The sequence below is a fragment of the Rhinichthys klamathensis genome, unplaced genomic scaffold (genome assembly GCF_029890125.1).
Source record: "Rhinichthys klamathensis goyatoka isolate OS25496 unplaced genomic scaffold, OSU_Roscu_1.1 h1tg000056l_1, whole genome shotgun sequence".
In the NCBI taxonomy this organism is placed as follows: domain Eukaryota; kingdom Metazoa; phylum Chordata; class Actinopteri; order Cypriniformes; family Leuciscidae; genus Rhinichthys; species Rhinichthys klamathensis.
In genome coordinates, this window is record NW_026606601.1 from 721,695 (window position 1) to 748,713 (window position 27,019).

Genomic DNA, 27,019 nt, shown 5'->3' on the forward strand with positions numbered 1-27,019 from the left:
TCTGGGTTGCGTTTTCCAAAAGCACTGTAAGGCTAAGTAGATCGTAGAGACTGTTGGTGCCAAGGGTTTCAACAATCTACTGTACTTAGCCTCATGATGCTTTTGGGTGCTTTTCTGATTCGTGAACAAATCATTCAGACCAAATTGACTGATTAATTGAAAAGATTCAGAAGACTTATTCTATCATGAACTCAATGCACTAAGGAGAGTGAATGATTTTTTTCTGGTGAACTGTTGCTTTAAGATTATGACACACACTATATACACACTATTGTCTACTCAAAATAATGGCAAAATCTTTCTTTGTGTGTTGGGCTAGGCATTATGCAACTTTTCTGACTTCATAGGACCATAATGGGGCTGATTATCGCCATTGTCCTACTTTTCTAGGAGGAAATGTAGTGTACTTGCTTGATGACAGAGTGCTTTTGTCCCGTAATGATTGGATGATTAGTCTCTCACTGAAGCACTATGTTCCAGAGCTATAATCAGTTAATTGCAGGTTAATTTTCATACTAAATTTATGGGAATGTGCTTCCTGTAACTATTTGTTCTCTGGTGTGCTTAAATGGTTTTTGTTTAGATCGTTTAGGGTTTTTGGCCATTTCTGTAACTTATTAACTTATGTAACTGACCTTCATGAAGTGATGTGCATGTGCCTAATATATACGCTACCGTTCAAAGAAATGAATTATTTTATTCAGCGAAGACACATTCATTTGGTCTAAAGTGACAGTAAAGACTTTTACATTGTTGCCAAAAATGTACAATTCTGCTCGTTTAAACGTTCTTTTCATCAAAGAGTCCTGAGATCACAGTTTCCACAAAAAAATATGAATTGTTTCCAACATTGATAATAATAAGAAATGTTTCTTGAGTAGCGAATCAGCATATTAGAATGATTTCTGAAGGATCATGTGACACTGAAGACTTTGATCACAGGAATAAATTACATTTTAAAATATAATTAGAAAGCAGCTATTTTAATTTGTAATATTATTCCACAATATTACTGTTTTTACTGTATTTCTGATCAAATAAATACAGGCTTGGTGAGCAAAAGAATCTTCTGTCAAAGAAATGTAAAACTCCTGAACCGTAGTATACATTTAACATTTTTTCCCTTGTTCAGAACTGTATTGCCACACATGAGTGTAACGGTATCGACATCATCATCGCTCTCATCCTCAATGACATCAACCCTCTCGGCAAGAAGAGGATGGACTTGGTGCTGGAGCTCAAGGTGCGAGAACACCTCCAGATCTTTATGGGATATGTAGATTTCAATTACTTTCAAAAATAATTGACGTGAATGGCATTTTATTTTATTTTTTACAGAATAACGCCTCAAAACTGCTGCTGGCCATCATGGAAAGCCGCCATGACAGTGAGAACGCGGAGAGGATTTTGTATAACATGAGGCCTAAAGAACTGGTAAATGCAAACAATGAATGCACATGCTAGCATTGGTAATGTAAAGTTGGCACTTTGCATTGAAAACGCATCTTTCTCATGCGGTTCCGTGGAAAGATTTTCTGTTTTGCATACTGTAAGCACACTTAAAACCACCTACTGTCATTATTTAAATGTTTGGTTGGTGTACAGGTGGAGGTGATCAAAAAGGCCTACATGCAGGGAGAAATTGAGGTAGAACACAACGATGATGATGAAAATGGTGAGGAAGAGCATGCCGCTTCTCCTCGAAATGTGGGTCACAACATCTACATCCTGGCCCATCAGGTGACGCAAACAAATATGCTTTTACACACACTGTCACTGTGTCAGATGTCTGGATTATATCACCCTCTTCCCCTCCCCTGTGCACTTGAGCTGTATAGATTGTTTGCCTATTAGTATTCACGTAATTATCTGGGTCGTCGTCAGAGGATCAGTTATGTAACCATGTTAGAGACAGGGCAGCTTTTCCACCGGCCCTCCAAATGACACTGTTTACAATCAGGGGTTTGTGAATGAAAAGACCAGAGAACAAAAAGTACATTTGATAGAGACGTTTTACTCAAATAATAGAGAAATATGCTTTTGCAGGTTGCGTCTCTAAAGGTCAATTCAGAATTGCAGCAACATTAAGTTTTACCAGCGGAGCAGATTCTGTGGTGGCTACACTGGCCGTGTTTTTAAGCAGACTTTATTTGTTCACTACTGGGCTTTGACCCTCAAGTTGTTTTTCATAATTGGGGTATTGTAAGAATATTGAATGTGGCTATTTTATGGGCATCTAGCTAAAATTGGATCAAATTTAGATACATGACAAAAAGACATTTGTTTCCACACAAATAAGTAATTAGTCACATGATAAGCAGATTTCAAAATGGAATACATATATCATAACATTATTTATAAAGAATCCCCCACAGAAGGTTTTTAAAATACAGTTTACATTACATTATTGTGGCAGACATAAACATTGAATAGATAATAAGTAGCTGTTGATGTTAATATATTGTTTATTATACAAAATTCTGATTCTGTATTGCAGAATTTGCAGAATTAAAATCATATTAAACTTGAAAAATGACAGCCAAAAAACCCCACATGAATCACATTCACATTACATAAATATAACAATATATGACCCAAAACATGTTGTCAAGCCTGGTTTTTATGGTCTCGTGGTGTGACAGACTTTCACAATTCTCACCATTGCCACAAGAGGTGCTATAGAGCACATTAGCGCATTAACGGCCGTCCTCTACAGTCCGTTTTCTCATTCAGGTCAACTACCATCATGGAGGGCCCACAGTTTGAAAACAATATTGCGAGTTGGTTAAAAGTTAAATTATACACGTGTTTCTAGCTAGCTACCTGAGTAACATCATATACCGAGGTTTGTTACAGTCAAAGTAAGGCAAGAACGTTAACAAATGCACACCAATGCTAGCTACAGTTTGAAAGCCACAGACTTTTGTGTAGTAGTTGTGAAATAGAGTTTTATTTATCGTGATCTAAAGACTTTAGATTGGCAAACTGTTTCGTGTTTGCCTAAGGTGTGAGTCGCATGATTGCAAAGGTGTATTATAGGATTAAGGATTGAAACATAATGTGGTCTCTTCAACAATGCAGCATCAGACATTTGACATCATATTCCGAAACATTCATAGATTAGGTATGTCATTAATATACAGAAACCTACGTATTGGGTAGTTCTTAGTTCAGGTTTGCCTTATTCAATTTCAACCAGCATTTCTCAGACAGGCGTTGGCCTTTCGTTGATGGTAAAGTGTGTTATGAGCAAAACAACAATGCCAGACGGGTCATTACAACATGTATACACTGTCTCAATGAAAACAAACACAGTCTCATCCCTTTTTCCACATACACCCACAGCTAGCCAGACACAACAAGGAACTCCAGGCCATGCTGAAGCCAGGAGGGACATACGGGGAGGGAGATGAAGCTTTGGAGTTCTATGCCAAACACACAGCACAAATTGAGGTCAGTTGTGTTCATCTATGGAGGCCATTATGGATCCACCATTCATAGTTTCTCAGACTGGAGTACATAAGCATCAGTATTACTATCATTCATACAGTGAAAATTTTGCGGACGAAATCCAGTCATTTCAACAGGAATCTCGATGTTGTTACATGTTATGGAGAAATAATTCCCCTCACAGATTTCACTCCCACAGAGCCCATAAGGCCTAAGGGGACATGGTGGGGGGGTGGGGGGGAATATGAGATTGGAAGGAAAATAATAAGTCAATGCTTTTGCGTTCTCTCGCCAATTTTTTTGCGTTCCCCTGAGAAACTTTGCGTTCACTCACAATAACTTTTGCATTCGTTCGCTAAACTTTTGTGTTCTTTGCGAGCGAAAGCAAAGTTTTATGGGGTAATGCAAAACATTTGCGAGAGAAAGCAAAAGTATTTTTTTCTTCACCGTGTCCCTTTAGGGCTCCTTAAACTCCTGTTCAAGTTGGTCATGCAAATTTGCTGCGTTGACCAATAGAAAGCTGCTTGGTTTGTGAGTAACTTTGGAATGAGTGGTGCTTCATACATAGCTACACTATTGACAATGGGCCTTTTTTGTCTGTGAAATGTAGCTGGAAATTTGCTAATGTGATCATACCTTTAGAGACGACAAAAAAAAAAAAATCGACATTTTAGCTATTTGTAAGTTAAAATCGTGTCCACCAAATTGTCATTGCATATGTAACCCACGTGATGCTCAGTCTTTCACTTACAGATCGTCCGTCTGGATCGCACAATGGAGCAGATCGTATTTCCCGTCCCCAACATATGCGAATTCCTTACCCAGGAGTCCAAGCTCCGCGTCTATTACACCACGGAGCGCGACGAGCAGGGCAGCAAGATCAACGACTTCTTCTTGCGCTCTGAAGACCTCTTCAATGAGATGAACTGGCAGAAGAAGCTGCGAGGTACTCAAGAGGCCACTGGTGACGCAAACTCCGTGCCTTGTGCGTGCCCACTCCCTTCCTCTATTATCTAGTAAGCTCCTTTACACACCCTCTCCACTCCCAGAGCCTCCAGGGACCCATCAGGGCTCTCTCCATGCAGTGCGGCCGCTTTTGTGCACTGGTGCCGGGATTCATACCTCACCCTGACCCCCTCAAGCCAGGGCAGTGGGGAGGGGGTGTAAAGTTTAACTTTAAGTTAGACAAGATAAGACCTGTAACTAAAAGTAATGTTGAACTAAGTTTTTAGTTCTATATGTTTGTGCATTAAGGTTTGAGAAACAAGGGAGGAAGATGGCTCAGGGAGAAGTCTGAATAAATCCCAAATAAACACACATTGCCAGCTTACATCACAAAAGCTGATTACGGAAATAAGCTGAGTGAGGTATCAAATAAACAGATGATGGGAAACAAGGAACTCTAAATCCCATTTTTCACCGAAAGGGAGGTGCTCAATCTGGAGCCATTTTCGGTTGGCTCTGCACCTGCCCCTAAAACCTGCTAGTCTTGAACCAGAAACCTCAGAGGCTGGGCTGGGAAATGGCCACCCTGAATTGGAATTTTAAAAGAACTGGTATGAAACTGATATAAAAAAAAATGTAATAATTCAATTACCCATGATCAAATTTCAAAATTGTATTTCTGTGGAAAAGGGTTCAATTTCCAAAATTGGTTGGAAATGGGCTATTTAAAAAAGGATAGAAGTTCTCAGACAGGAAGAGTGTGAGGTAAACCACAATGTCAAGATAAAAAGTGCAAGATAAGGATCTGAACTGTCAAAAAGCAGATCGACAGACGGAGGGGCTTGCGACAGCCTATTTTCTTGCGTGGCTCACATTTGGCCACAGTTCTAGATCGTATCTTTGAGTCTTCGGGCCTTGAGTTGCTAATAAAAAGGAGGGTGTGAATTCCGTGTTAGTTAGTAATGCACGTCTCATACTGATGTGAAGTTTTTTATCAGGCTGAATCAAAGTAGAAACAATGTTCCGTTGCCACAACCCCAAGTCATGAGTGTGGCGACCTCTGTGTGAAAGTCCCCTCCTCCAGTTCCTCTTTTCAGACAAAAACCCCCTGTCAAAATAGCCATAGCTCAGACACGAAATCCTCCAGCTAGACTCATCATAGAGTCATGGGTCAAAACAAAGGTGGTGGTTGAGGTCAGCAAGCTCTCGTACATGGTTGGGCCGCATTAAGAAACCCTTTGAACTCTTTGGTCTTCTTTCTATGGTTTTTGACTTCAATTTGAGGTGCGGTTGGTGAAATTGCATGTCTCCAAAACTGACAAACAGCCCCTAACTTCATTCAATATGTGTTTTGTTAGGAATGGCATTCTTTAACAGAGGAAAACACAATATTTTCAAAGGAATACTAGACTTACCAAAGTTTTGGACGTTGTCCTGATTGGATATAATTGGAAATTCACAGGGTCAGCTGGATCACATTTTAGCTTGAGAACATTCAGAATTGGTCCTTCAGAGCGCCATGAAAACTAACTCACAGCTGTCCTCAAGTTGTTTAGTAGAAGGTGGGAGAATGACAGTGCAATCAATCTTTAAAAAAAAAAAGATGAGCAGTACTGTGTGGAACTTGTTGGTAACAACATTCGTTATTTCACCACAACAGGCCTTGTAGTATAACTTGAGATCTTTTAAACTCTATTAAATGTTTATGTATAGAGTGGGAAAAGGTGGTTTTAATGGTGTAATGTGTAATTTACGGCGTACTGGTGAAACCAAACAGAATTGCAAAAAAAGAATTCTAATTAGTTTCAGACATTTACCCTATCTTCCATTGTTCAGGCAAACATGTAATCCCGCTTCAATATCATACAATTGGTTGAATCAATGTTGTTGTGTCAATGCTCAAACACTTTGCAATTCAGTTGACTTCCACTAGGGGCACAGGACTTACACATTTGGCTTGTTTGTATATCAACAAATGGTTCCAAATTAAATCTTTCAGTTTATGTTTGTGGCAGAACCGTGTACGTGAAGCTCTGACATGGTGTGCATCAGGGGTATAGTATTAGACCATTTTAGTTTCATGATAGCATCCGAAAAAGCACTTTGGATGAGAATGATGCAAATTGCGCTGTGTTGGTGTACATGTTCCTTTAACATTTGAAATAACATTTTTTTGACTTGCTGCCTCCCCCAGCTCAGCCTATCCTGTACTGGTGTTCCCGTAACATGTCCTTTTGGAGCAGCATCTCCTTTAACCTTGCAGTCCTCATGAACCTGTTGGTAGCATTCTTCTATCCACTGGAAGGAGTCCGTGGAGGTGAGGCACAAATATATTTACTTTGTTGTTTTCATTTAATGTACATAACAATTTTAATTTCTTTTTTTCTTTTGAAATCTCTGTCCCAAGCTGGATACTAGTGTTTCATAGACAACAAATGCCAAGTATTCAGTACTCTGTAATTGTTAGAATACAAACCACAACTTTAATGATACTTTACACAAATTGCTAGAGTACAGATTGCTGTTTTTATGGAGGTAATTGAGTACAGGTAGCAACTTGGCACATCACTGGCCTAGTTTCAGCACACACAGCCCCTGAAAGACATAATATGGCCTACATGATAGAGCTAAAAAAAAAAAGCTCACATCCGTCTTAACACGTCATATATAATTCAGTGAAATGAACTCCTTCACTCATCTCAGTAGTGTGAAATCCTCATATATACATATACATTTTGTTTATTCCATTTAATCTATGGATATATTTATATTTATATATAAACATTTTAGTATATCTTCTCAAGGGACAATTTTATAGAAATGAAACTTGGATATATTTTAGTGTAGGCAGTGTGCTGTATAGCAGTATATATTTATTATCCTCTGAAAATAACTCAACATACAGCCATTATTGTCAAAATAGCTGGCAACAAAAGTGAGTACACGCAAAGTGAACATGTCAAAACTGTGTCCAAAGTGTCAATATTTAGTGTGAGCACTATTGTTATCTAGCACTGCCTTAATCCTCCTAGGCATGGAGTTCACCAGAGCTGCACAGGTTGTTGCTGGGATCCTCTTCCACTCCTCCATAATGACATCATGGAGCTCCTGGCGGTTAGACACATGGTGCTTCTCTACCTTCAATTTGAGGATGCCCCACAGGTGCTCAATAGGGTTCAGGTCTGGAGAAGTACTTGGCCACTCCGTCACCTACACCTTCAGCTTCCTCAGCAAGGCAGTTGTCATCTTGGCGGTGTGTTTGGGGTCGTTATCATGCCGTTTGGCAGAGTTTCTGAAGGGAGGGCATCATGTTCTGCTTCAGAATATCGTAGTACATGTTGGAATTCATGTTTCCCTCAATGAAGCGCAGCTCCCCAGTACCAGCAGCACTCATGCCGCCCCAGACCATGATGCTACCACCACCATGCTCGACTGTAGGCAAGACACAATTTTCTTGGTACTCCTCACCAGGGCATCGCCACACATGCTGGACACCATCTGAGCCAAACAAGTTTATCTTAGTCTCATCAGACCACAGGACATGGTTCCAGTGATTCATGCTCTTGGACAGGCTGCTTTCAGCAAACTGTTTGCGGGCTTTCTTGTGAGCCAGCTTCAGAAGAGGCTTCCTTCTGGGATGACGGACATGCAAACGGACTTGTTGCAGTGTGTGGCGTATGGTCTGAGTACTGACAAGCTGACCTTCCGCTTCTGCAACCTCTAAAGCAATGCTGACAGCACTCATGCTTGCGTCTGTTTTTTGAAGCCAGGTTCTGCACCTGACGCACAGCACGAGGACTCAACTTCTTTGATTGACCCTTGTGAGGCCTGTTCCGAGTGGAACCCGTCTTGGCAAACCTCTGTATGACCCTGGCCAGTACTGTAACTCAGTTTCAGGGTGTTACCAATCATCTAATAGCCTAGGCCATCTTTGTGGAGAGCAACAATTCTAATTCTCAAATCCTTAGAGAGTTCCTTGCCATGAGGTGCCATGTTGAACATCCAGTGGTCAGTATAAGAGAATTGTTCTCAAAGCACCACATTTTAACTGCTCTAATACAAGATACACAAATTTGTATGGTCCTGTCAAGCAGACAAAAACATGAACATGATGAATAGGACATGTTGCTTTGCATGGTTAAACGACGTACTGCTATTATCACCTAGGGTGTACTCACTGTTGTTGCTAGCTATTTTGACAATAATGGCTGTATGTTGAGTTATTTTCAGAGGACAGTAAATATATACTGCTATACAAGCAGCATAGCCTGGTTAAAACCAGACCATTCTCAGTTGTCTCAGAGTTATGGTCTGGCAAAGCGTCATAGACAAATCATTTCCAGAGGGGCGTCACCAACGGACGTCGCGGATAGACCTAAAACCAATCAGAGCGATGAAGGAGATGACGTATGCAGAGCGGCGGAGAAACTCCGAGTGTTGTTCTTTGCTCGGGTTTTCAACAAAAAGGAAACGTTCAAATCGCTTAAAACAGAAGCGATAGCTGATTCGAACGAGTGATGTTTGACGGCGGCATCCATCTTTGTAATGTAGGCTACAAAATCTGCTTCAAAATCCCAGCGCTGTCGTTATCGTGTAAAGCCCGACCCAACATTTCTGATTGGTGCCTCGATTTCGACGGATTGGAAATGGGCTTGAATGAGCTCTTTGCCAGACTAACTTTCAGAGCAAATCTAAATTTGCCGGAAGTTGTCTGGGTTTTCCCAGGCTACAAGCAGCACATTGACTAGTCTAAAATATATCCAAGTTTCATTTCTATAGTATTGTCCCTTGAGAAGATATACTAAAATGTTTGCTGAAATGCGAGGGGTGTTCTCACTTTTGTGAGATACTGTAGATTCTACACACGAGAACGTTTTAAAAAACAAAATCCAATACATCATCTGAACAATGTTATGAGCTGTGGCAACCGTAGTATAAGCAGAATAATTGACTTCGGGCTGTTGAATTATTGAAAAATAATGCACACCCGAGATGTAAGTCTGCTTCGTATGCATTATTTTAAAAAAAAATTCAACGGCCCGACGTCAATTATTCCTTACATATACAATTTGTATAAAATAATAATAATAATAAATTCATATTTTAAGTACTATATATAACACATTTATTTAATTATTTTTACCAATAATTTTTTTTAACTAAAAGTAAGACACATATCTACCTTTCACAGTCTCTGTGAAATAATTTATGATCCAAAAGCGGGTGTGCTTTAAGGGGTGACGTAATGATGGACATAACTTTTGTGCTTAACCCGGTTATTGATTTTGCCCTGTTATCCGAGATCACTTGTGTAACATGTCACCTGACTCCCTCTCCCTAAACACTTTACACTATGTCCCTGATCTCATAAGCTTCAGTCAAGGCTATGTGTCTATCTCCTCCCTGCTACTCTTGATCAAAAATGTGTTTGTGTATACATGTCAGAGAAATATGACGCCTGTTTATGTCAGAGCTGAGATTTGACCCTGAAAACAGAGACCCAGATAAAGTCAAAGCCTTGGCACTCACTTCATTCTTACATCACATCTTAAGCACAAGCTGCTTGTGTTAAAGTTTGGGATCAGATATCATCCTAGATTCAAATGTAACTGATAGGGAATAATTTTTATTACGCCTTTCTGTGTTTCTGTTTCTCTCTCTCTCTCTAATGTTGTTGAGCATTGATTGTCCAGTCATTGTGACTGGCATAAGTGCCACATTGTAACTGGCATAAACTCTGCATTGTTCAGGCTGGGGTCAGGCTCCGAAGGGGCTTTTGTTTTGGGCCTTTCCCTTTCTCAAAACGCACATGAGCGTTTGGGACATTAATTGAAAACTCTTGTAAACAAAAGGCTTCTCTGGGAGTCAGAAAATCACTCTACGGCTCTGGTCCAGATTCAGTATAGGTCACGATTTAAAATGCAAACAATAAAATATAATGAAGAACAAAGGTGAATTTGAAACATTGTCCTTGCGCAATAAACATGGTTGTAAAACAATGAGGAAACTGACTAAATGTTTGCTATAGGCCGGAAGTTTGATATTTAACAAAGAATTATTTAAGTAGTTAATTTTCTTCTCTACCTCATATCCTGTTTGAATGTCTGCCTGGTGTTTCTCCATAAGTTTTACTGTTGCTTGTGCCGCTGGCAATGATAACTGTAATTAAGTCAAGGCCATGATGTTCTAAAAAGAGAACTTTCTCCACTTTTATATGCTCATTTCACTTTTTTATTCTTTTTTTTTTTTTTTTTTACTAATCTCCTTTCTCTTATTTTGTTGCGTTTTATTTATTTATTTATAATTAAATAATAATATATTTATTTAAATGGTAAATATTTATTGAAATATATCATTATTATTATTAGTAGTATGTCTTACACTTTGAAGAAATGTGCATAGCTCGCTTTTGTTTTATGAGCGCTAATGAACATAATTTGTACATAATATATACAGTCTAACTAATCAAAACGTTTTAATTCTTGAATTCACAGTGAATTCTTAATGGTCCGTAACCCTGCTTCATAAAACTGTATATTATGTTGTGTTTGTTTTTATTGGTTGTTTCACACGGTACTTTCCTCACTTGTCTTCAGACACATATTTAGAAGCACGTTTAAGAACAATCTCTAAAGCTGATTATTAAATCCCTTCTGCAGAGTTCAGTAGGTCCCATTTACAGTATTTGTAAAAGTCAAGCGAGAGGCCCTACAGAATTCCTGAGTGTGTGTAACAGCAGCACAGGAGCGTTTCCCAGTTCCTCCTCCTCCTGCCCTGTCTGGGAGAATGTAGCCATTCAGACAGGGCTCGAGAAGTAGGTCAGTGTGTGCAACCTTAATGCACAGGAGTGTATAGCATAACTGGTACAGCTGTGGGAGATCTAGGGCTTTAGATGGAAAGGGCTGAATATAACCACTTCCTGGTCAAGTTTGGATAGGGTACATGCACATTACAAATCTGTTTCTATGGTGCCTGAGAAACATGTTTCTTTGAAGTATGGGTCAGTGGACATAATAATCTCCTGAACTCATTTTCGGTTGCATTTGGGTTCAAAAGTTCGTAGTGTGCGTGTGTGCGTGTGTGTGTGTGCGTGTGTGCATTTATTTATTTTCGCCTGACCTCATTTGCATTTGAGTCCCAAACTTTAATAACTTTATTTATTTTGTTTAACAAAATAGGGAAGCCTGGGTTTTGTTATTCATTTTAATAACATTTAGTTTGCCATCATCAAATATTGTCAGTGTAAAAATGGTGTGAATTATATTTTGCTTTTAAAGCTGACATGATCAAAGCCTGATGATCAAGTTTTCCAGCATATATTTATCATTTCCAAACACCATCTTGTGCTTCATTGGAAGAAAACCTGTGCAGGGAGGTCACATGATCTAAGCCAAAGATTTACCTATTTGATTAGTGACCTTGAAATAGTGCAGAACCTTAAATGACTTCTTGTTCATTTTTTTTCTTGTTTCTTTGTTTTACAATTTTTAAATCCTAAAATTAATTTCTAGGTTTAAATTAGATTTTGAATCTTGGATTTTTTTGTGTAGTCTGTGTGTGTGTGTTTATGGAAATGAATGGAACAGAGCCTTTGACGTCCATCCGTTGAATCACTCTGGTCTCGCTTCTGCAGATTTCCTGGACAGATTTGCAGTCTTTCTGGTCCAAACCCCAGCTCGGCTCGGCTGAGAGCCCGTCCTTGCTCGGTTCCCGACGCTCATGCATCTTTCAGTCGTGGTATTTTTAGCACGCCGTGTTATGTAACAAGCACCTGTCATGTGGTCTACTCACAGGCAGGAGAGCGAGCAAGCGAGCTGGAACGATTGCCTCTGTGAAGATCCTGCAAATCCGACAGACCTCATTTTTCTTCTCTGCATACACACACACACACACACACACACACACACCCGTTTAGCAACCCCACTAAAATATTCCCACACAAGACCTTGCTGTTACTGTATGTTTTAATGCCGTTTGCCTAGAACAGGACTTTAATGAGGATTAAAATCGATGCCAGCGTGGCTCATGACAGAGCTTCTTCGAACCTTAACATATTCAAATGTGTCACTCTTTCTTGGTTATGTAACTTTTTTTCAAAAAAAAAATTTTCAAAGCATCTTTCCCCTGAGGGCTAGAATGTGCCCGAACATGTTCAGCAGGTGAAACTGCAAGTACTTTTGGGAATCCCATTTAGATGTACCATACCGAATTGCAGTTTCAGATACACAACAGTCATGGGTAATGACAATGAAAGTAATCTTACCGTATCATCTGCACTTCTGTTATTTCTCATAGATAAGGTATTTTTATTCTTAAATGGAGTTAGTGCCCCCCCCCCCCCCCCCCCCCCCCCCCTCAAACCCATATGGCTTAATTCTGTGGAGCACAAAAGGAGAAGTTTTGCTGAATGTCTTGACTCCCATTTTCCATACACATAATGAAAGTGAGTGAGCTGTAAAGTTCCTAAAATGGAAACAAAGCACTATAACAGTCCACATGACTTGATATTCTAAAAGAGAAACCGATCAAAGTTTTATGAAATCTTTAATTAAATGGGGGGTTTTTTTGTAGCTCAGCTGCACAAGTCCTCACTTCTTTTGTATTCCATGGAAGAAAGTGAGTAAAAGATGACAAAATTCTTATTTTCATATTTCCGTAATCCGATCAAGAAGGTTGCACATGCTGAGGCAACCTAAAAATGACACAATTCCCAGAAACACACTGGATTGCTGATCAAAATCTAAGTTGAGACCCTGAGACAGTTGAACACATGCGGCCTGTAGCACTAGTGACGCTGTAACCGTGACAGATGGCATGATAACATGTCACTTCTGTGGTATTTTTATCCCAGAGCTTGATTGATGGCACTTAAACATGTTTACCTCTTTCTCCTCAGGCACCCTGGAGCCACACCTCTCTGCACTGCTGTGGGCAGCAATGTTGGTTTCACTGGCCATAGTTATTGTTCTGCCCCAGCCTCACGGGATTCGGGCGCTCATCGCTTCCACCATATTGCGCCTCATCTTTTCGGTCGGCCTGGAGCCCACCCTGTTCCTTCTCGGGGCCTTCAATGTGAGTGAACGCCAGTCTTCTGGCAAAAGTCCTCGGGTCGCGATGTTGTTAGAGGGCAGCTCGGTGTGTTTTGCACAGAGGTGTGTCGTGCGTCACTGGGGGATTCCACACGACTTTCACAGTCTGGTGTTAAAATGGACTTGGCTCACACAATAACTCCACTTTCCCCTAATAGTGTGCACACTTGGTGCGCATCAAAACCAACTGTCAATTTCAAATTACCTTAAAATTAAAGGAAAAGTTCACCCCAAAATTAAAAGGGTCATGTCGTTCCAAACCCATATGACTTTCTTTGATTTGTGAAACACGTTTTGAAGAGTGTTAACGCTGCTCTTTTCCCAAAAGCGTATATTACAACATTTCCTGTTGTGTTCCACGGATGAAAGGAAGTCATGTGCGGTTTGGAATGTTATGAGGTTGAATTCATGATGACAATACATTTTTTGGGGTAAAGTAATCTTTTTATACACGCAAGACTTTAAGTAAAAAAGTTTGGGCTCAGTAAGAATTTTTTTTTTTTTTGAAAGAAGGATTTTATGCTCACTAAGGCTGCATTTATTTGATCAAAGATACAGTAATTGTGAAATATTAATGCGATTTAAATAACTGTTTTCTATTTTCATATATTATTAAAATCTCATTTATATCTGTGATGCAAAGCTGAATTTTTTGCATCATTACTCCAGTCTTCAGTGTCACATGATCCTTCAGAAACCATTCTAATATGAGTTTCTGTTAAAGAATCATTTATTATTATTATTAAAACATCTGTGCTGCTCAATATTTTTGTGGAAATTTTTTTTTTCAGGCTTCTATGACGCAATTGTGTTTGTAACAATGTAAAAGTCTTGACTTTCACTTTTGATCAATTTATTGCATCCTTGCTGAATAAAAGTACTAATTTCTTACTGACACCAAACATTTTAAAGGTAGTGTATATATATCCTATAAAATGCAATATGAGCCAGTAAAACTTGTGTGTGTACTCAGACTTACACCCTTTAGCAAGACAATTTCAGCTTGTTTACATTAGCAAAATCATTAGCTGAATGCCGTGAGAATTCAGTGGCTTTATGTTTAAATAAGTAAGGCTTTGTAATAAGTGCATGGAAACATGTCATAATATGCACATTGAAGATTGATGCAATCACTTCAGCCTGTAATTTGCGGTGGCGCTTCAATTGGTGGTATATCCGTAATGATACGCTACAGATAAATGTTCTCTTTGCTACATTTTACCTCAACTCATTACATATGAGCCAAAATTCTGTTTAGACCTGCGATTCAAATCTCTCAATCTTATGGTTGTGTTTTCAGGTGTGCAATAAAGTGATTTTTCTAATGAGTTTCGTGGGAAATCGCGGTACGTTCACAAGAGGATACAAGGCCATGATCATGGACGTGGAGTTCCTGTATCATCTACTGTACCTCATTATATGCAGCCTTGGAGCTTTTGTTCACGTGTTCTTCTACAGCTTGCTTGTGAGTAAACACGCACTTTCATTCGCTCCACCAGACTCAACGTATCCGTCTTTCACACATGAACGTCTCTTCTAACTCTGACCTCTCACACTTTCACCGAGTATACTGTATACACACACTGACAAGCTCTCGTCTTACTCTCTGTCCAGCTCTTTGACCTGATCTACAGAGAGGAGACGCTGTTAAACGTCATCAAGAGTGTAACCAGGAACGGCCGCTCGATCGTTCTGACCGCCGTCCTGGCTCTCATCCTGGTCTACCTCTTCTCCATCGTTGGATACATCATCTTCAAGGATGACTTCATCCTGAACGTGGACAGGATACCCAATAAAACTCTTGGTGAGAATCACAGATGGATTTCTCTCCGATGTTGCCCAAAGCTACGCTCTGTGTCTAAAAAGGAAAATTGAAAACACATGGCTGCTCACATTGCACACGGGAAGTATCGGGTTACAAACATCTAACTCTTTATTTGACAAATCAAAAGAAAGAAATAAGAAATGATATGGTTACAGAAGATAAAGCCTATTTTAGGACCAACATGATATATATTTTTTTGTATTGTGACATTATTTTCATGACAATTTATGTCATTTTTCTTCTAAATCTGATTACTGCAATGCAAAAACATTTGCTTAATTGATCAAAAGTGACAGTAAATATATTTACAATGATACAAAATATTTGTTTTCCAAATAAATGCTATTCTTTTTATTCATCAATGAATCCTGAAACTGAAACTGTTTTCACCATTGATAATAATAATTAATTTTGAACAGCAAATCAGCATATTGGAATGATTTCTGAAGGATCACGTGACACTGAAGACTGGAGTAATGCTAAAAAATTCTGATTTGCCATCACAGGAATAAATTAAATTTTTAAATATATTAAATAGAAAACAGTCATTTTAAATTGTAATAATATTTAACAATATTGCTGTTTTTGTTTCTTCAAAAACAATTAAAATTTTCTAAACTTTTGAACATTAGTGTAAATCACAATTTAAATATTTTATATGAAAGTAATTGTTATTCTGCCTTTAAATGTATGCTGATTAAAATATAAATAATAATTGAGTTCCTGTATTTTTTGTGATACAGTAAAAACTCTTAACAATTTATATCTCCTAGTTTTTTTCTTCTTTAATCTAATTTTTTTTCTGCATTCAGAGCATTCCGCTGGTAAGATGGGAGAGTTCCTGGCAGGCGCGGTTTGTCGGAAAGAGGAGAACTGTTCCACAGAGACCATGATGGATGGTACGAACCCCATCACCCCGACTCTCACAACTCACACACACTTAGAGTTAAATCTGAGTAGTACGGCTAGTCATGAGACAAGGAAAGGAGAGACTCAATGTCCTCCAGAATCCCTTTTAGGTTACAGGGGTGATGTTTGGGGTCAGAGGTTAATGACAGTCAGGCACTAAACGTTCAGCAGCTTCATGCTGGTTTCAAGGTTAGAGGCCAGGCCAGTATAATTAGCATTTGCGAGCGGGTCTTTTGAGAATGAGCAAATTTTAGATGTAAAGCCGGCCTAATTTGATCACTGGAGCTGATCAGCCAGTCTGAACCAAATGAATCTGCACCGCATGGCCTTTCTGCCCCTGTGAATGTGTCTTACTTTGTTTAGCACATCAGTTAACTCTGTAAGACCTCGATTGGGCCAGTCTGAAACTTAGGCTATCATCGCTATTGCACAAACTTATGGATACTTATGGTTAGGGATTTGAACCAGCCATCTACATACAGAATTATATTTGGAACGTACACTACCATTCAGAAGTCGTTTTTATGTTTTTGAAAGGTTTCTTAAGCTCACCAAGACCACATTTATTTGATCTAAAATATATTAAAACAATTTACTTTACAATTCAAAGTAACTGTTTTCGATTTTAATATATTTCAAAATATCATTTATTTCTGTGATGCAAAGCTGAATTTTCAGCATCATCACACAGGTCTCAGCGTCACGTGGTCCTTCGGAAATCGTTCTAATATGCTGATTTTCTGCTTAAGAAACATTTCTTATCAATGTTGAAAACTGTTTTGCTGATTAGTATTTTTGTGGAAACCGTGACGCTTTAATAAAAAGAGCAGCATTTATTTAAAATGGAAATTTTTAGAAACACCTTAGCAATCATAATAACTAATCATAAGCACTCACATTTTCTTAAGAAAAAAATGCACATCTAGTTGTTTATATAGTTCTGTATTTGTTTTTAAATGATCTCCTCTCTTTGTGAACGAGATGTTGTTTAATATGTGTTGTGATTTGATAACTTTTGATCCTCTTTTAGGAAAGCATTTTACCACAAATGCTATTTTTGCTCTGACATTTGCATGTATCGACCGTCTAGACGTAGAAGATTCCACAGTAATACAGAGCCCTTTTGTTAGATTAGGTAGATTCTGTGTGTATTTGCCTAGCGCTTATTGACGTGCTGTTTCCTGCAGCTGTGGGAGTTCAGCCGGCTGCTGTCGTGATTGAGGATAAGGAGAGGACATGCGACTCGCTGCTCATGTGTATCGTCACCGTGTTGAGCCACGGCCTGCGGAGCGGCGGAGGGGTCGGAGATGTTCTGCGGAAACCTTCTAAAGAGGTGCCACATCTGAAGAGTATTTGTTTTTTTAATTCTGCCTATGGCAGACGGGGATGTGTTCGGAAAACTACTATTTTTCCAGTTGCACTTGGTGTGATTACTCACTTCCCCTTTAGCATCATTACAAATGCTGTTACGATCAGTGATTGGTACATTTCGAATAGCCAATCAAATACTTTTTAGTAAATATGTTTTGTAAATTAATTGTCATAATTATAGAACAACATATTGGAGGAAAAATAGCTTATATAAGGGACATTTGAATATTTTGTTTGTACAATGGAAAGCCTTCCATCAAAAAGGTTGAGGACCACATTAAGAGAATGAGTTTAAAACAACGCTGATCTTATCACCTTTACTCTTAAAGGGGCCATGACATGGATTTGTTTTTTATTGTTATTATTTTACTGTGTTCCTTGAGGTTCAAGGCACAGTATATAAGCTTCGCAGCTAGAGGTCGCTTATTCAAAACAATAACAAAGGTGTAGCTTGATGATGCCACGAATGAGTGTGGAATCATGCGGGTTCACCTCCACAGCCAATGGAAAGCAATCCCGACGGGACTCGGGTAGAAATCCATCTCTTTTGTCCACTTAATACTACTATTAAGTGTATTAGTAATATGGAGACTCTCCATAATAACATATGGAGAGCAGCTGCTTTTGTTTCTGCTCTAAGACCACGCCGAACGCTGTAACGCTGTGTGTTTTTTAAATCAGGAATGGTGAGAGAACATTGTGCTTGGTACATTTTTCGTCTTCAAACCAAACTTGGGTCTTCAGCCGGCAAAGTTTAAATCCCGTCTGGCTAGCGCGCTTCTCATAATGTTGTTAAGTCAGTAGGTGGCTGTTTGAACACATTCGACCACATGAGCGTTTACATTATGAAAGCAAACTGGTTGAATGCGTTTTTGACATGACCACCTCTGGAAGTGGTTGAAAGTGGATGAGCTCAAAACGTTTTAGACCCCGTTTACACCTGTATTTAGTGTTGTTCACTTGTGATCCGATTGACTAAAATTCATCTTAATACCAGGAGTAAACAGGGCCTGAGGCATGTTACTTGCAATACAAGATATTAAAACAATAAGATTAATAAAGGTTTCCAAACAGTTGCTCACCTGTCTGTATAAAGTTAAACGCCCTCTGTTATGATTCCCTAACGTCATTGCACAGGAAACAGTATCAACTCCCACTCGCTATTGCACGTGAATGTTTTGAAAGCATTGTCCAAATAAAACTGTCATTTAGAGACAAATCATTATGAAATTGTTTGCTTACAGTTTGTGATGCAGCTGCTGTCATATCCAATACAGCGGACTGCTTCATTTTACAAGAAGTTTCTTTGTGAACTCTCCATTACACTGTGCCTCGTTTACAAAACAATCTGCAGTCAAATTCTCCGAACAAACATATAATCCTCTGACGCAATGCATGACGCCATTAAAAATAAACCATCCACTTGTTCCTGACGCTGGTATCCTTCTGAAGTATCCACAGAAATGAGCAAATGGGCAAGATCAAGGCAAAATTGATTTCTCATGTCATGTCCCTTTTAAAAAGAAATGTTCTTTATTGCCATCAATGATTCCATGAAGAACCTTTAACATCCATAGGACCTCACCATTGCACAAATATTCTTTATAATGCAAAAAGGTTCTTGTAGATTTTTAAAATGTCCTTCACACTAGGTAAAAAATTATTCTTTTAAGAACCGTTCACTGAAAGGTTCTTTGGGGATCCACCATAAATGGTCCTTTTATGGCATCGGTACGAAAACCCCCCATTTGAAAGCTTTATTTTTAAGAGTGTTCTTCATCTCTTTTCTCTGTAGGAGCCTCTGTTTGCAGCTCGTGTGATCTACGACCTCCTCTTCTTCTTCATGGTCATCATTATCGTTCTCAACCTCATTTTTGGGGTCATCATTGACACTTTTGCTGACCTCAGAAGTGAAAAGCAGAAAAAAGAAGAGGTTCTGAAAACAACCTGCTTTATTTGTGGTGAGTGTCTACATGCCCTGGACCTCAAATACCCAAATTATCGCTTCTCTAAATCACAAAACATACTGCAAACAAATGTGATCTTGATACACATCCCCTGACACATGGCTTCAATTGTTGTTGTTTATTAAAATAAAAACATTTTTAAGGGCAAATTAGAACATTTAACCCTTCATACACAGATCGTTACCACCAGATGGACGAGTTATGCTTTACGCTTCATTGCAGATCCAGGCATTTACCCACTGACCTACAAAATCCCGGGACTGACCAGGGGCATGGGATGTAGGAATGAACATGTCAAGCTAAATATGTCACAAGGCCAGTTGAGGATGTTAAAACATTTTAAACAATTTTGTTTTGGAAATATACTCCGCTAAAATCAATACATTACATAAATTATTAGTAAAAACAGTAAAAAATCATGTATTATTTGTGCTCAACCTAATTAATATTTATGAGCCTTTGCCATTTTGGGATGTAACTCCTCCCTACCTTTTTTTCTCTCTTTAAAAAAAAGAAAAAAAGTAATGTCTGTTTTCCCAACAATCCTGAATGAAAGTTTGAAGACGGAAGTTTAACACCGTTATCTTTAGTGAGTCACAGACTGTTTCATTTCATCTACCATTGTGCTATAAATTACATAGGCCCATAAAACGGTTGTTTTGCTCCAGCATAAACATTAGGACGCCCCCTCTTCACCAGAAGTCTTACTCATAACTCACTGTGGAGGTGGTGGAGTGTCTTCCTGTTGCCACTTGGCCTGTTTGACCGTGTTAGTGTGAGACCAGCTGTAAATGATCGTAATTCTCACAGTGCACACAACCATTATATAAGAACGCTGTTTGACTCATGTGTTTTGATATGAATTAACATTGAAACTGCAGTTTGTTGGGATTCAGATCATCTCTAGGATGATTTCACGATCCATGATTAACATTTGAAAGCTCAAACTTTACACACAGGAACATTAATCTGAGATGAGAAGCACAAACGTGCGACTGGAGAGTAGATGACGTGTTGCGTCAAGTGACAATTTCCCAATGTGTTCACCCACGAATCACGCATCGAAATTAGCTGTTTTTGTTTTGTTGTGAGTTGTGACCATCACAAGATTCATAACCTCCATTTGCTCATAACACGCACCATTCACACTTGTATACAAATGGTTTCCCTGTGGTTCTACTTCCTCTTCCAGATACAGTGCAGTTTTCTTTGAAACCATAAGATGCATTGTCAAAATCTTAAATGATTGTTTTCCCTCTCACTGGATAAACTGCATAGAGCTAAAAACGTTCCTGACCTAAACAGATTCTTGTTTTTGCACGGTTGACCACCGGGCAGCTTGTCACTTCAAGATTACTCCTAATCTTGATTTTCTAAACTGACCTCAACCACCTCAAAAAAAAGAGCCATTTAAAGCAAGTGACGCAAACTCATTTCACTGTGTTTCTGCTCTACAGGTTTGGAGAGGGACAAGTTTGACAACAAAACAGTGTCATTTGAGGAGCACATTAAGGTGGAGCACAACATGTGGCATTATCTCTTCTTCATCGTGCTTGTGAAAGTGAAAGACTCCACCGAGTTCACAGGGCCTGAGAGCTATGTGGCCGAAATGATCCGGGTAAGGGATCTGAAGCGAAGCAGCAGACTTTATTTCAAATGAAATGAAATCTAACGTTGTAGATGTGTATGGTTTTGTGCTGATATCACAAGAATTTTAATCAGTTTTCTTTACAGACTTTGCAGACTATGACTAAGTTTAATTTACATTTAAATGAAGTGTAACATCTTAGGTGGATATGGTATCTCAAAGAATTTCATTTTTACCGCTTATGCCACAAAAACAAGAAAATTACTTGTATGCGTGAATCACATAATGGAACCATTTATTAATTTAAAAGGAATATTCTGCGTTCATTACTAGTTAAACTCAAAAAACTGCATTTGTATGGCATAATTTTGAAAAATTTCCTTTTCTTTAAAAAAAAGATACAAATATATCAGATTACAATAGAAGTGAATCCATAAATGGGAAAATATGACATTTTAACAGATGTTATGCACACTTCCATTCAAAAGTTTGGGGTCGGTAAGTAAGTAATGAAAGTAATGAATACTTCTATTCAGCAAGGATGCATTCAATTGATCAAAAATGACAGTAAAGACATTTGTAATGTTACAAAATATTATTATATTTTCTATTTCGAATAAAAGCTGTTCTTTTTAAGTTTCTATTCATCATAGGATCCTGAAAAAAAAATATTTAGCAGCACAACTATTTTGTTTAACATTGATAATAATAAGAAATATCTTGAGCAGCAAAGCAGCTTTTTAAATGATTTCTGAAGGATCATGTGACACTGAAGACTGAAGTAATGATGCTGAAAATTCAGCTTTGATCACAGGAATAAATTACATTTTAATATATATTAAATCAGAAAATTGTAAATTGATACTCAATATTACTGTTTTTACTGTATTTTTGATCAAATAAATGCAGGCTTTTGTGAGCATAAGAAACTTCTTCAGAAAATTAAAAAAATCTCACCAACCCCAAACTTTTGAACAGTAGCGCAAGTGCTTTTATAAAATCATTTTGACATTTTTGCTTTTAAAGCCTCAGAAAAATGACTCATTTTCTACCATTGTAAGCAACTATCGTAAATTAAAACTCTTCACAGCAGTTGCCTTGCAGGAAACTTAGGTGACCATAAGGTCATTTAAGCCCTAGGGCCAAAGTCACATGAGAGAAAAATCGGCCAATGGCATGCTGCAAATTTGAGTCAGTGGATGTGTTTGTTTACTGCTGAGGTTTTTTTTTTTTTTTTTAAATCTGGCAGATGATAACGCTGTGATAACGTTGACATTGAGTGTTTACTAGTACACACAAAGAGTTACTATCAAACAGCACACTGATATGGGGTTTGTGTGTGGGTTTCTTTCCCCCTCTGCATAGCATGAGTTCAGAGAAGCCGTTTGATATCAGATTTCCAAAGAATGATGTATTTATGAGGACTAAACCATGCCATGATGGTTGCGCAAAGGCTTGTCCACCTCTTATAACCTTAGATCTTTTTAGTTTTAATACTTTTGGTCTACAACCTTTGAGCAGAAATGAACCTATTTGACCCCAGAGGTTTGCTGTGGGGAATGTGGCCTACTTTAAACTTTGCCTTCGGCAAAGTGGAGTACTTAAGGAATTTTGCACCAGATTCCTCATAGTAAATCTCTCAATTGACCTTCCAACCTTCCTCTTTGACGTATATAATCACAACTTTGTGACCTTCAGTCTCTCGGGGATGCCGGAGCTTCTGTTTGCTTTGAGACTGGAGTCTTAAGATGGCTGAAAATGGCTAGGAATGTGTTAATCCTTCAGAAAGGCTATGAAAGCACACACACACACATACACACGTACGGCTCGTTTCAGTTGGATGACCAGAGGAGCAGGAGTTCCCCTCATGATTGCTAAATGTGTATATGCCTTTGTATGCATGTGTTTCTTTGAAAAAAGAGCTTTTTCTTAAAGCACGATGGGCTTTTTCTCAGAATTACACTTTTAGTGAATCACTCAATGAATACCAGTCTTATTAAGTGAAAAAATGCCTTTCAAAATGAGGAGTTCATTTAATCATCCTGTTTTTTTCTTTATTGCCTTTTTATAGGTCATCATATGCTTTGCTTAATGCAATGACGTGGAACTTAAATAGCGTTTTATGTGACTTTTGAGTAATTTTAGTGAAAGAGCAGTGCTCAGGAAAGCCCCTTCTGCACAAGTGGTTGTTCTCTTGACGCAGATGGCGCAGCGGTGGGTTTCTGACACAGTTTCTGATCTGGGTGGTGTCTTTTGGCTCAGTTCCCGACCTCCGTGGCGCATTTTGATGGTTTGCCCACGTGGTCTTGTGAGGAATCACCTGACTTGGGATTAGCTGCCCTTTAAGGTCTCCTGAAAAATGAGAAACCTTTGACCTGACAACAAAGGATAGAGCAATTTGTGATGCATCAGTAGACAATGCAAGGTCTCACTCTGTGGCTTGTGAGAAGGTGAGAAAGAAAGCCGAGCATGCTGGGTAGAGCTTCAGGCTGAGGTTGGTAAAGCCATATTTGACTAGTTAACACATGAAGTCACTTTTTAACACTTTATTTAGTTAAGACAAGGACAGAAAGGGTTGGGGACAATGGAATCCTGGAAATGAATGCGAGCCGAGCTCAAAGTTGCACTGTATGAGCAGATGCAGGAATCCTAAAACCTGGAAACAAGTTAGCATTTTTGAACTCCCGCTTCCATCATCCCGAAGTCAATGGGTTTTTTTCAGTGGATTTTTGGTTAAATGCCTGAAATAAAGTCAACAAGCTCAACATATTTTCACATTTTATTCTACTACCAAAAATACATTAGTAATATCCCACTTGTGATTTTTTTTTTTAAACTTTGCATGTCTTGAAAATGGCAGTTGCTAACAAGTGGCTAAATGGGACTACAGAGGTTGTCGGGACTTTAAGCGTCATCACGCCAAACTGGAAAACTCATCTACTCACTAGTCCACTTTTACAGCCTCATTGTGTTTACACCAAAGTCTATAGAATAACAAAAGACTCGTCACTCGTATTGTTTTGAATGGGGAAAAGTGCAATGCTCAATATGGTGGAATAAGTCCCGCCTTCTAAATAAGAGCCAATCGCGATTGGTAAAGTCATTGCGTCACTGCGGCTGCCGTTAGAAGCTCCGGTTCCTATAGAAACAGTCAAACGCGCGCTTCCACTGCGCATTAGCTCGATCCAGCCTGAAAAATTTCGTTTTCTGTCATGATTCGAGCATGTAGAAACAACATTCATTAGAAGTTGTTGTCAGATTTCATTGGTAATTTCAAATATGAAATTTAATCGTAAGCTTGGCGAACAGTTTTGGAGAATTTGATGTTTCCCCATTCAAAGAGATAGGAGCTGCGCTTGCATGCCCGAGAGGCGTTTCAAAGATGGCCGCCGAGTGAAATGACTTGTCTTAACGGGACTTTGTTTATACTCACACTCTTGCTATTGTAAATCAATCTGAATGATTTTTTGATTTCTGATGGTGAGTCTGAAGTTGTGCGACCATGGTTTAGTTCGTTTAGCTCTTTTCTTCTGCCGATGGTGTTAAAAATTCATAAAAGTTGTGTTCATTTGTGAAGATTATACTTTTAGAACAAAGCATGTAAGAATCTTAAACTGTGTTGGTCACAGAGACTGTAGACCAAAAACCAATGGAGAAATCCTGTTGCAATTCAACATTTGGGTTGGCCTACAAAAATATGTAATCTCTGCAGCACTTACACAACCTAAAACGAAGTGCACCTAAATTGTTTTCTTTAATTGTAAGGAAAGACCTTATCTGTTTGATCGTCTACTTTCATTCAGGTAATTGAGGTTAGATCAAGCAAGTCTGTAGGTAGAACCCCTAGATGAACCTGCTGTTTTCCCTTCAGCCTTTTTCCCCTGTGAATATTATTCACATCTTCGCGATGACGTTGGTCGTAATTGTCGAGCTTTGAAGCGGTGCGTGAACGCTCGGGTCCCGTTTAGGACCTGAAGATGTTGTTGCTGCTCAGACCACAGAGCATCCTGTCTTAGTGTGTGGGCTCTTGTGGTATTAGTAATGAAATTCACACTTCCCTCATTTCCATTGAAGCAGCAGATACAGTTGAAATTGATGTGGCTAGAGCACTCACACATTTACTGGCAATGCTGTCAAGTGTAAACAAAGCTTAGGAAATAGAGGTTTGAGAGGGGGCCGGTTCGGACGCACAAACGTGCACAAACACACCCAAACAAGCGTGAAACAAAAGCAGCAGGGTAAAAAATAAAAGATGGATATGTTTCACTTGCCCTTTTTCCGCTGTACCGGATAAAGCGAATGAGCGCTGTTGTAATTTCTATATTTAAAGGGATAGTTCATCCAAAAATGAATCATCTCAAACCAAACATGTTTCTTGCTTCTGTGCTACCTAAAATATTTTTTTTTCTCCATGCAATGGAAGTCAATGGTAACCAAAAACTGTTTGGTTACCAACATTCTTCAAAATGTCGTCTTTTACATGGTAATATACTGAATGATGACAATTTTATTTTAAACTATCCCTTTAATGTTTTAAGGAATTTTTATATATATATATATATATGTGTATACATATAGAAATAGTTGTAGTTCTCGTTTCTGTAGAAGTGAGACCAGAGGAAGTGAGTATTTCAGCGTAGGTCGTGATGTAGACATGTCACTATATCCTCTGCATGTCACTAGATCCTGCATAAGAGACGCTGGTTTTTATTTCATTTTTAAATTTGACATCATTTGAAATAGCTTGAAGTCGCCCGGTATTATAAATGATGGTTTATAAATGATGTTTTTTCTTCAAAGAATAACAAAATTAGAATTTTTGTTATTATTAGAACATCAAAAACAAATTCTTCATTATTATCCGGTGTCAGGAAAAGTGATTTTAATTAGATTTCTTTTCTTTTCTTTTCTTTTCTTTTCTTTTCTTTTCTTTTCTTTTCTTTTCTTTTCTTTTTGAGCACAATTATTTTCAGATATTCAAAAAAAGCTTAAAAAATGAGTGTTGCATATCTTAATAATCACATTTAATTATAAAGAAGAAGAAAATTAATAAATTTAAGAAGAAAAAAATCTGATCCAACTTCTGGTTGTAGATACAAGGTAACCTTTTCTTCAAAGGTTTTTTTTTAATAAGATGTATTTGCCTGAAAAGTCTCATTAAACAGTTTATTTAAATTACAATTTTAAAAAAATAGTTTATGAAGGCATATTCAGAATTAGTTGTTTAAAGAATTACAAACACGATAAAATATACTAGTGCTGTGAATCGATAAAAAATGAATTAATCGCAATTAATCGTGCCTAACATACATTTTTTAAATATATTTTTATATTGTAATACTTTCACATTAAATCCACGAAATAATGTAGAAACAACAGAAAGACGGAACATTTGAAATATTTGTTTAATGGCATGTTTTTTTCCCTAAATTTTAGCCGTTAATTATAGCCATTCAACATTACAGTATAATTGAAAGCTATCAATTTAAACATTTTAACAAAAAATTGAATAGGCTTTAAAAATATATAAAAACTTTGTTTTAATTTCACTTAAATAAAATCTTAACATAAACTCATTGTTATAAATGTCACATTTAGCTGTGCCTTTAATAAATCGGGGCTCAACACTAAGGTTTTTTTTCTACAAAAAAGTTACTGTTTTCATTGTTTTTGACCCATGTAAGCAGTGCTTTAAGATTATCAGGTAGGTCTAACAGGAAATTGAATAATCCAACACTGCACAAATTATAAATTGAATATAGATTAATCCTTATTAAAGCTACAAAAGTGATTCAGTCAAGAGCAGTAAGTGATCGTTTGTTCTTTGATTGACATTAATGACAGACATCACAGCAGCAGGTTTATTAGGCTGCTG

The 27,019-nt window shown here is 38.1% G+C and overlaps 1 protein-coding gene across 18 annotated transcripts in view; it reads left to right on the forward strand.

The window, feature by feature from the left end:
* Positions 1-27,019, forward strand: part of itpr1b (inositol 1,4,5-trisphosphate receptor, type 1b) — a 154,960-nt gene that overhangs the window by 115,976 nt on the left and 11,965 nt on the right. For 11 of the 18 annotated variants that reach the window (XM_056248571.1, XM_056248573.1, XM_056248574.1 and 8 more), the window contains 13 exons: positions 1,133-1,243; positions 1,339-1,434; positions 1,606-1,740; positions 3,346-3,453; positions 4,204-4,435; positions 6,590-6,712; positions 13,292-13,467; positions 14,785-14,949; positions 15,099-15,288; positions 16,122-16,208; positions 17,406-17,551; positions 19,385-19,550; positions 21,014-21,174. In XM_056248571.1, coding sequence (XP_056104546.1) covers positions 1,133-1,243; positions 1,339-1,434; positions 1,606-1,740; positions 3,346-3,453; positions 4,204-4,435; positions 6,590-6,712; positions 13,292-13,467; positions 14,785-14,949; positions 15,099-15,288; positions 16,122-16,208; positions 17,406-17,551; positions 19,385-19,550; positions 21,014-21,174 — 1,896 coding nt within the window. The remainder of the gene's footprint in view (positions 1-1,132; positions 1,244-1,338; positions 1,435-1,605; positions 1,741-3,345; positions 3,454-4,203; positions 4,436-6,589; positions 6,713-13,291; positions 13,468-14,784; positions 14,950-15,098; positions 15,289-16,121; positions 16,209-17,405; positions 17,552-19,384; positions 19,551-21,013; positions 21,175-27,019) is intronic. The other 7 variants (XM_056248575.1, XM_056248579.1, XM_056248584.1 and 4 more) reach the window with 1 other exon arrangement.